The sequence below is a fragment of the Cyprinus carpio genome, chromosome B11, assembly GCF_018340385.1.
Source record: "Cyprinus carpio isolate SPL01 chromosome B11, ASM1834038v1, whole genome shotgun sequence".
Taxonomy (NCBI): Eukaryota; Metazoa; Chordata; class Actinopteri; order Cypriniformes; family Cyprinidae; genus Cyprinus; species Cyprinus carpio.
Genome location: NC_056607.1, coordinates 9,966,683 through 9,978,017, shown reverse-complemented (window position 1 = coordinate 9,978,017; position 11,335 = coordinate 9,966,683). Strand labels below are relative to the sequence as shown.

Here is an 11,335-nt window from a genome sequence, read left to right as displayed (position 1 = left end):
TAAATGATGCTTGTGCAGACTTAGTTGACAAACATCAGGTGAGATATTTTATTGTCTTATTTTAAGTTGTATTTTAATTTGTTCTTTAAAGAACCTAAATTCTGTGGCATAGTATGTTTGCTGTTTTTGTTTGAAACATTTAGTTTATTACCGTGAAAATGTAAGCGTTTTCCCATCATTTTTAGTCCAAATTGTTTAAAGTACAAATAATTTCTCAGTAAAACAAATAATTGTATATTTTAACAATATACACTGGAGAACTGTAGCAATTTTTTAATGATGATAAATTACACATAAATGCTAGTTATTAGTGTGTGTGTGTTCACTGCTGTGTGTGTGCACTTTGGATTGGTTAAATGCAGAGCACGAATTCTGAGTATGGGTCACCATACTTGGCTGTATGTCACGTCACTTCACTTAAAACCACAAACAATGTAACTATTTTGTTAACCTTTCACATTTAATTTGCAATAACGCATCTAGCTGAATTTAAGTGCACAGGGGATTGTACCCACTTGTGTGTGTTTTGCTTAGTTCAACAGTATAATGAAAGCAGGACACCTCTTTCATAATCCAAAACCTAAAACCTGCACATCTGTTTATTAGATGACCAGACAATCTGGGCTGAGCAGAGAGATTACTGGCTAAAAAAAAAAAACATGCCACATGGATTAAAAGTGGAAGTCACTGATTTACCAGAGCTGTGTATCTGAATCAGGGGGATGGGGACTCTAGAGGTGTTATTTGTTGCTTTGCCGTAATTTCCAACCACTTTTCACCCAGAAACCTCCTCTGAAGTTATTTTTTGCTCTGAAAACGGAGGTAGTGCGAGGTCAAGGCATTACCAATAAACAAACTGATTAACCTAAAACACGCTAGAACATTCTGTGCAGCTGTAATAGTGGTGATGTAATACAGCCGCTGTGCATTTTCATGCCAAATTACTCCGCATTCATTTTCTAGCCCCTATGGACATGTGCTGATGAACTGTGACTATAGAAGATTAGAGATTAGGATTATTGGCATTGTATAATGACATGACTGGTGGAGGTCGTAATAAATCATGGCTGACCAGTTTAAAAAGTTTTTTAAACAACACTGTGGAATTATTCGAGACACTGTAGGGTTTACAGTGACTCTCCAACAAATGACATCAGTGCGATGATGTGTGTGGCTGTGTGAGAGTGATTATGTGTGTATTATGACGTCTGTGGCGTGAGTGCATTGTAGTGCTGTGCAGGGGACAGTGAGCTCACGCTAACGCTAATGCCAGAGAAACCCCAGCAGCTGCAGCCAAACAAGTCAGCTCATTATACTCCGCTTCAAAAGGTTAGAGCACCACGAGCACCATGAATAGAGCACCATGAATAATTCGAACTGATCAAGCCTTCCCCGCTTTCTCAATGTTTACCCACGCATGTCCACAAAAAAATCACAACAATGCACTGGACATGTTACACTAATAGCCTGTTGATTTAGAAATGTTACTAAAACCTGCCCTCACAAAATGTGCTTTTATAAATGGTAATATCATGTTTTTGGATACTGGCATGATGGTAATACCATGGTATTTTTCACCATATTTGAAGTATTAAATACAATGCCATCTGACACAGTATACCATAGTACTGCTGTAGTATTGTATTGTATTTTAAGAGTCTGAACATAGTTGATTTTTTGAAAAACTTGGACTAAATACAAAAAATCCTGCACACTGTCATAGCTTGTCATTTTTCATTTTCATTCCTGAAGAATGAAAGACATTAATATAATGGATGACATGTGGGTGAGTAAATTATCAGGAAATTTTACTCTGGAAATTAACTAATCCTTTAATGCAGCTTTCAATTTGGCAACGTGTTCTTGTGCATGTGTTCATCTGTACTGTAGTTATACTAATTTTTGCATATCATTTCATACATTCAACAGTGCTGACCTTTGGCCTCCAGACAATGAGTCCCCATTCCTGACTGATGAAAGATGGAGAAGCCTGCATTTCTGCTTTGTGTTTGGTGAACCACACTGTAAACAATGGAGGCATCTGGATTACCTCCGCCAGCACAGCATAACGAAACTGAACTTAATGAGACATTGAGTCATGGCCACCCTATGCATCTGGCTCCCAGCATGCAGTTAGGGAGCATGTCCAACCCGCAATCACGTTTACGAGACATGTCAGGCCTCGTGGTAATGGTGACTCTTAATGCAATCGCGCTCTTGGCCAATAGCGGAGTGCTTGCCGTAGTGGTGAAAGTGCCACATCTCCGCAAGTTCAGTTTGGTATGTCATCTCTGCATCGTGGATTTGCTATGCGCCGCTCTGCTGATGCCGCTCGGCATCGTCTGTGGCTCACCCTTCTTCGCCGGCATCGTCTTTTCTGTACTTGAATGCAGGTTGTACATTTTCCTCAATGCCTTTCTCATATCTGCCTCTATCTTTACGGTTACTGTGATTAGCATCGAACGCTACTTCTACATTGTGCATCCCATGAGGTACGAGGCTAAAATGACTCCTTGGTTATCCGCAGCCGTGATGGGATTCGTCTGGGTGGCGTCTACTTTGCTAGGACTTGCTACCGTCTTTGGGTGGCCCAGTTATGGAAGTAGAAGCTCCATTGCCGCCACCCATTGCTCTCTCCACTGGAGCCACAGTGGACACCGAAGAGTATTTGCTATTTTATTCTGCACTCTTTGCTTCTGTGTTCCAGCTGCTATTATTATCGCCGTCTATGGGAATGTGTATAAAGTCGCCCACACGGCTGCACGGGAAAGAGGGCCAATCCCAAGCTGGACGATGGCGACCGCTCATCCGAAGCGTCGGTCTGATTCTGTCAACAGCCAGACAACGATCATCACCACCAGCACGAGCGTCCGCAGAAATCAAGTCCCTCGCAGGAAAAGGAGAACGTTGGTTGGTGGGAAAGCGGCTCTAACTTTAGCCATCATTGTGGGTCAGTTTCTGCTCTGCTGGCTGCCTTACTTCGCCTTCCACCTGCATTTGTCACTGGGATTCTCCCATAGTACCTCAGAAGAAGCTGAGGGACCGGTCACATGGCTGGCGTATTCAACGTTCGCAGTAAACCCTTTTTTTTATGGTCTGCTCAACCGTCAGATTAGGGAGGAGCTGTGTAAGATGCTCTTTTGTTGCCGATCGGCCGGCAGACCAGTGCGGCCCTCAGCGTCGTGCCACGAACGTTCGGGACATGAAGACTTTTTTCATTTCTTGCGCAGGAGTGGCGACAGGGACGGAGTTAGATGCAGTTATCACATGGCTACACCGAGAAGCACACTGGAGCAGACTAGTTTTAGGATACCTGGGCAAATACCTGAAGAGATCACCTAAACTAAACGAAATATTCAGACTATTAATTTTTGAGTCTAAATCATTCTCTTTTTTTGTAATAGAGTTGGAGTTTTATTATAAATTATTATTTTAGCCTTTTTTATCTTTGAAATTAAATTTCACTCTATTTTCTAAATGCATTCTATTGATCTTATCGTGTATAATTAATTCATGGCTCAACAGTGAGAGCATTTCACTCACATTTGCAGCTAAAAATAGCTGTGTGGCAACTGTAAAATATATTTAGAAACATGTATGTGTGTGTGCATGAATGCGGGTCCTTTAAAAAATCAGTTTTATAAAATTTTAGGTCATGATATTTTAAATGGTATAACAAATGATCATTTTAAATGGTCTTAAATTTAACAGGAGTCATGATGTAGCCTAATGTGATTATTAAAGGCTATGATTTGATTAATGAAGTGTTGCACATGCAGTAATGCAGTGCTGTTGCTCAGTTCAAAACAATTTGCAGTCTATGAATGCCATGATTTACTGTTGACAGATTGACAGTGTTTACTTTATGGTGTTTATATTGTAATATGTACAATATTACAGCATAAACATTTCAAAATAAGAGTCAGAGTTAAAGTTAAAGTGGGCCTCTAAATATTTACATAATTATTATAACAGACTGAAGTAAAACTATTTAAAAAGCTAGTGTAAGTAAATTATTTGTGTCTGGTTATTAAGGAAAAATACAATATTTAACAAAAAAAATTAGCACTATAACATTTTTCAACTTATGGGAAAAAAGTAAGCACTGCATGTTTATGTTTATATATATATATATATATATATACACATACACACACTATAAAAAATTGTTCACAATAAGATCTTGCATGTGCATTAAGAAAACAAACAGGGTAGGTTTTGATGTTTTGATGCTACATAGACTTTAAAGAGGGCGGCCTCACTGTGACTGGCAACACAGTGACAACCAGTGAACAACAAATGCCTTCATCCAATCACAACTCTTTCTAGGGGTGACTCTGCCCACATGTTTACAAACACAGAGCTGATTTTTTTAATGACATTATGAACTGAAATTAAATATTTGTTGCCTAAACTTTTAATGTAATCAGGCTAAACCAGTATTTACATTAATATGTATAAAAAGCACTACAGAAATGATAATTTATTCTGTTGTATTACTGTATTTCTACTGCACTATTTAATTTAATTTATTTAAAAAATTAAGTAACGTAATGACCAAAATCTTTACAAACCTTCATACAAAAAAGAACTTATAAAAAGTGTTTTGAACCAATTTCTACTTATTTATTTCTATTATTTGTAATGCAAAGGATGACCTCAGCTATCTGCTGTATTTCTTTTCTACTGTAAAACTGTAAATATCACACATGGGCTGAAGTAACAAAGACAAATTGTTTCGTTGTTCAATGAAGACACTATAGTCACAGAAAGCTTGACATATACGGATTCAGTTCAATGCAGCATATGTTCAGTTGTGTTGCATTTACAGTTCATTGTGCTGATTGAATGGTGTGCTATATGGAGCCACCCATTACATCACACTGTTTTTATTTGTGCTTGCTTTATTTATACAATGTGTCCATTACTGTTTTTGTTTTTATGGCGATGGATAGAGCTGTATTTGTGTATTTATGTGGAGGATGGTACTGTACATATGTACAACTGATTTTCTTGTTTTGTTTATTTCAGATGTACATTTTCATTCAGGCTAATTAGTCACTAAACAATGAAGTACAATAAAGAATGGGCAACATATTAATCAGTAACTAATAGTGTTTACCTGCTATACCAAAATTTGGGGTCAGGAAAAATCAAAACATTTAAAAAAAAAAATACCAAACCAAAACCAAAATTTAATTAATCTATACTCCATTTTTGAAGCATTACCCCTGTTAAACTCTGCATGTTTATGAAAATCCTGTGACTTAGGCCAAGTACATAGGATTATATAATATAGTAAATCTGCCAGAGGACAGCTGTTTCACAGTATTGGTGCAAAGCAACACATTTTAACAGGAGGAAAGATGATTTTCTGAATTCTGTGCATTTCAGATATACTATCAGTTCAGCTCTCAGTCTATCATCTGAAAGTGTTCCCTGTAATTATATATTTTGGGCCATGTTTTTTAATTCTAATGGGGAGATTTGAATGCAGATTAGACTTAACGGATAAAGCAAACTAAACTAGGGTGGCTGCCAAAATAACGTTTTTAAAAGGCATTGATCAGACCTCACAATCCACAAGACAGCCACAGTGAGCAAAGGTGAACTAGAAAAAATGCCACAAACTGTGAGATTAAACAATGATGGAGATTAATATGAGAGCTTTCCAGAATAAAACAATAGTTTCATTCATAATTAATAGTTCATTCGGTTCCACCTGTGTTTATCTTGTTTGTTTCCATTCATTTAAGTCCCATGTTCTCCTTAGTTCCTTTGTCCTGTATTGCTTATGTTTCATGTTGGTTGTGCTGTGTTTTCTCTGAGTTTCTCCTGTGGATTTATTAAAAGGCTGTTATTTGAAGTGCTCCTTACAGCACCAACACCGTAACACCAACCAGAACACCCTGGCAACCACTCACAACTCATTAGCCTGGCAGCAAGTGTTGCTTACAACAATTTCTGTTTTCTTAAAAGCAATACAAATGTATACAATATTAATAATAGTATGAATTATGGTGGTAGTGATAGAGTGATAGATTTTAAATTGTATTATGTATTTTTTATCTGCTATGAGTGTTGGACTATAAATAGAATTGTGATACTATTATAGTTTTTTAATGATATTGTGAATTTTCATTTTAAAAGCATTTTAAAGATTTATTTAGTCTGTCTTCTCTTTTAGTTATGACAAGTTAAACTAAATGAAAATTAGATTGCAATTTTATTTATTTTTTATTTTTTTAGATGCCCATGAGTTATAGTATTTTATATTAAACAATATCATTATTAATATTAAATACATTTGGTCCATTTTCCAAAAATAGATTTTTCTTTTGTCTTTCAAATTAATATTTTGGCAACCTTTACAATAAAGATGGCCTTAAAGGAATCAAACAAATGCCAAATAACAAAAGTGAATGGTTTCTCTTGGTATTTTGCACATAATCATTCAGAAATAATGTCCAAAGGGTTTATGTTAGAATATTTGACCAAATTTACAAACAAACACTATACACTGATGTATTACTAAATCCCAATCAGTCCTCAAAATAAATCCTTCCATTCTGTTAAATATTCTTGATCCACTGGTTCTTTTAAGCACTCTTCTAAGGTTACCAGCAGTCTGCATTTCAGCGGTCACTAATGGGTTATTTATAGCAGATGTATCAGTGGGGGCTGGCATCTTCCCATAGGGGCCTGTTTGGGAATGCCTATTAGGGCACGGTCACTTTCCTAATATATCCCATATCCCTGTTTCAGCTTCAAGACTGCACTTTAGCTCTGCATTCACAGTGTGTATGTGTAAGAACTGTTTATGCGTGTTTTGATGCCATCGATGAGCCGCTTTGTGACCTTACAACCTTCATATTGATGAATGGCACCATGATGCGGAGTATGGACGCAAGGGAAACTGAGATCGGCCTGAGGGATGCAGGGGATGGAGAGGACGACCAGGAACAACAGACATGGAAGGCACAGCTGGAAACTGTCCTGGAGGAAGAGGAGGAAGAAGATGTGATCTCTACACAGAGTGACACCAGGCCTCTGATCAATGAACGGGACCCAAGACAAATAAATGAGTGTCTTAAGGTACAAACTACCAGGAACAAAATATGTCAATTTTGTATATATTCACAAGACACACACATGTATTATGTAAACGTGTAATGTGTGTGTGTTAGTGTGTGTGTGTGTGTGAGTGGTTGTGTTTTATATATATTTAATTATTAATAAATAAAAAACTAAATTAAATTAGAATTAAGTACGTTTATGCTTAAAACAAGAACAAAATGACTTAAGATATAACATTTTGTTTTGAAAAGGAAAGAATATCAAAATTAAGTGAGTTTATGTTTTAAACAAGAACAATATCTGTTAATGGGGTAATAAAAAAAAACTTTAATTCAAATGGAAAACAAGGATTTTTTTTTCTTACCCTATTGATATTGTTTAAGAATAAAATCAAATAATTGAATAATTGTGATTGATTAAAAAAAGATTTAAGAAACAAAATGACTTCAGATATTATATTTTGTTTTCTGAAAAATGTATCAACATTTTGTGCCTAAAACAAGGCAAAATATTTCAATGGAAAAAAAATAATTTTAAAAAAAGAAAAGCTTATTTTTCTTACCTTTCACGCTTAAGTTTGATACATTTTCCCCAAAACAAGACTTTTTAGTTTTTTTTTTTTTTTTTTTTTTTGCAGCAACGGATTTTGATCAATCATATTTCCAAAATCTATTGGAAATAGAATCCACTCTATTCCAAAGTAAGGACAATGTCTTGACATTGTAGACAACCACAGCTGGTAGCAGGAGATGGATTAGAAGAACACGTGTGAATATCTACACTGACGTGGACAATAATAGCAACTGCCTCTTAAATGAGCTGACAAGACAAATTACACAACTATTACAGACTTTCAGTAGCTTTATAGGGCTACTGTAGCATTGTTTATGTTATGAACCAGTGCTAATACTAAGTTGCTAATTGCAGTTTACATTTTAAAATACTTCACTTAAGAGTTTAAGATACATACCAAATACAGTGAAATACCACAAACAGAGAGAGGGGAACAATCACAGAGAAATGCAAATACACTCAGTAATGCAGCTGCAGCTGTAGACATGGAAGTCCCGCCTTTCATTTAAAGCAACCAATCAGCTTAGATCATATGTATGTGCATTAGCTAATTTCTCATTAATGACCATGTTATGTAAGGTCCATTGGTGACTTTATGTGTGTCAGTGAAAATTAGCCAATGTTAGTTTAGTCTTTAGCTTTTCACTATTCAATATCATACAAAAATGTAAAATCATACCCTTAAATGTAAAAATCTAATTTATTCATGATTAATGACTACTGTTGTCAGGTTCATTGTTGATGTAATGTATGTTGGTGAAACAAAATTAGCTTAGCCAATACTACCTTCACCAGCTTAATTTTACCCTGTTAATGTAAAGGCTACTCAGTGTTCATACTTACTATACTTGCATAAATGAAAAATAGCTGCCCAGGGGGATTTTTCAGTAAAGTGTCAAGTGACTTGATTAGCTATAAAGGGACGTTTTCATTTTAAAGTAGATGAACTGAACTGAAGATGCTAATTTCCTGATGTTCTCTTCCGACAGGTTAGTTTTGAGGATGTGATAGCAGAACCGGTGTCTGTGCGCAGTGGGGATCGGGTGTGGATCTGGAGTCACGCTCTTTTTGAGGTGTCCAGGGTCTGGTTTTACCGTATCATCACGGCTCTGCTGGCAGTTCCAGTGTCCCTCCTCGCTGGGATTCTCTTCGCTGTCCTCAGCTTTGTTCACATCTGGTATGAGTAGATCCTCTGAATTTACATTGCAGTTATGCTTTTATCGAGAGTTACTTACATTGCATTAATGGTATGCATTTTTATAAGTTTACACATTCCCTGGGAACTGAACCCATCATGACCTTGGCATATTTAGTAGTAGTTAAAAAGTAGACATTTTTATGGAAGCCCATTTCCGCCACTGAATAATTTTTTTAAAAAGGTAATAGCAACTTTTTATCTCACAATTCTGACTTTTTCTTGCAGTGGTGAGCTTACATCTTGCAATTCTGACTTTTTTTTAGAATTGTGAGATATAAACTCTCTATATCACCTGTTACACACTCGCAGCTGTGAGCTATAAAGTCAGAATTGTGAGATAGAAACTCAAAGTTCTGACTTTTCTTAGAATTGCGTGACAAACTGGCAGTTTCGAGTTATAAAGTATTGCTTGATATAAACTCACAATTGACCCTTAGCAGGTAGTTTGATTGACAGGCGATCTGACCAATCATAATGCAGAATCTGCCATTTTTGTCCGAAAAACAAATCAGACAGGAGAGTAGATTATCGTTGTTGTACTTGAACTTGAAAATCTGTGTGTATTGACGTCTTTCCATTGAAATAAAATATGTTCTGATGTTCATTCATGTTTATTTCATGCTATAACTAGCAAAGAGAAAGAGACGATCGGTTCACGTGCCGCTTGAACTGAGGCACTACAGCGATCTTTCACGACACATTAGTGCCACAAAACTGTTTGAATTTCTTAAAAAATGACAAAATTTTAAAGCTGAGACTTTGTTTCGTACCTAAAGTAACCCGCGCTGTCTTTGATCCACGATGTATTATGATGTGTGACATGATGTGTGGCGTGAGAGCGGTATTGCTTGTCGGACATCGCAACAGTAACTAATGGGGGTGGATCTTTGCATATGGTCAATTGAGAGAAAAAAACAACTCACAATTCTGACTTTTATTCTCAAAATTGTGAGTTTATATCTTGCAATTCTGAGAACAAAAATTGCTTTTTTAAAGTCAGTGACAGAAACAGCTTCCATACATTTTTACCCGAATGTTTTAAGTTAAGAAATGCTAAGCTTTCACCTTTTTCTCGGTTTCAGGTTCTTTACGCCATGTGTGCAGGTTGTCTTGATAAACACCGAGTGGTTGCAAACTTTATGGAGCAGCGTTTTAGACATAATCATCCTACCGTTTTTCCAAAGTGTAGCCAAGTGCTGCAGTGGGATCAGTGTCATTCTCACACGGGAATGAGAAACATTCTCTGGAATCTGTTGAAACGATTCACACGGATATTCACATTGAACTTTTGGGCAGATGCGTGGCCATCTGACTCCTGGTGTATGTCAAGGGGGACCATGCCCAAATGCTAAGCGTAATGAAAGTCAACTCACTGCCAAAGGATATTTGGAAATGCATGAAGTTTGCTTCAGTATGAAAGTATTTTTAAAGGGACAGTTCGCCCAAAAAATGATGATTCTTTCATTATTTACTCACCCTCTTGTTGTTCAAAACCCTTGTGACACAAATGTGGACTCCTTTTACAGAGTTTTTATATCTCCTTTTATTGTTTGATGTAAGAAATACCATCTCACAGGTTTGCAATGACATGAGGGTGTGTAAATAATGACAGAATTTTCCATTTTCAAAGAACTAACCCTGTGTGTTTTGTACAGGCTTTGTCAATGTTTTCTTTTTGTTGATTAATTTCTTCATTTCCCACTGAAGGTGTCAAAAAATGTGTCTGCAGCTGGTTCGGGTCGAACTATACTATCTTTTGGCTAATGATTATGGTAAAACATACTGCTATCACTATCGGTTGTGTGTTTTGATGACCTTGTTTGCATTACATTGAGGACACATTGTGTATTCTTTGAAGTATTCTCGAAGCTCTTTCATTTGAAAAATAATTGAATGCCTCACTCTTCATATGCTAATATGAGGCCACCAAAATAATAGTAACAATTGGTACAGTTATGTAAGGCCCTCCACCTAAACAATCAATCTGCTGTAGCCTGATTATCTCCATTCTAGCGCACCCTAGTGTTAGGGAGATCAGATCTCCTTAAAGGGATAGATCACCCAAAAATGAAAACTTGATGTTTATCTGCTTACCCCCAGGGCATCCAAGATGTAGGTGACTTTGTTTCTTCAGTAGAACACAAACCAAGATTTTTAATACAAACCGTTGCAGTCTGGCAATCATTTAATGGAAGTGGATGGGAATCACGGCTTTGAGAGTCAAAAAAACATACACAAACAAAACCGAATTAAACCCTGCGGCTCGTGGCAATACATTGATGTATAAAGACACAAAACAATTGGTCTGTGCAAGAAACAGAACGGTCTTTATACCGTTTTTTTACCTCTGATTTTCATCGCAATGTCCAAACTGTCCTGTGTGCGTTCATTCACCACCTATCTCTCAAATGGACCATAGGGCTTGGGCGCCGCGTTGCATTCTGGGACGTGGCGGCCATGTTGATGGCGTCGTGAATGTAAACTTAC

General features: G+C 36.8%; 2 protein-coding genes across 3 annotated transcripts in view; both read left to right on the top strand.

The window, feature by feature from the left end:
- The window catches only part of si:ch211-213o11.11 (probable G-protein coupled receptor), a 5,419-nt gene extending 244 nt beyond the window's left edge, over positions 1–5,175 (top strand). The window contains exons 1-2 of one of the 2 annotated variants that reach the window (XM_042733851.1): positions 1–38; positions 1,930–5,175. The exon at positions 1–38 is cut by the window's left edge and continues 244 nt beyond it. In XM_042733851.1, coding sequence (XP_042589785.1) covers positions 2,032–3,342 — 1,311 coding nt within the window. In that variant the 5' untranslated portion in view covers positions 1–38; positions 1,930–2,031 and the 3' untranslated portion in view covers positions 3,343–5,175. Of the gene's footprint in view, positions 39–78; positions 1,330–1,929 lie in introns of those variants that run through there. The other variant, XM_042733852.1, reaches the window with a different exon arrangement.
- A 1,203-nt stretch (positions 5,176–6,378) lies between these two features.
- On the top strand, positions 6,379–10,984 carry LOC122138886 (caveolin-2-like). Its single transcript, XM_042733850.1, has 3 exons — positions 6,379–7,095; positions 8,640–8,827; positions 9,931–10,984. Exons 1-3 carry the CDS (start codon positions 6,877–6,879, stop codon positions 10,079–10,081), a joined length of 558 nt encoding a protein of 185 aa, XP_042589784.1. The 5' UTR covers positions 6,379–6,876; the 3' UTR covers positions 10,082–10,984.
- Positions 10,985–11,335: the final 351 nt, after the last annotated feature.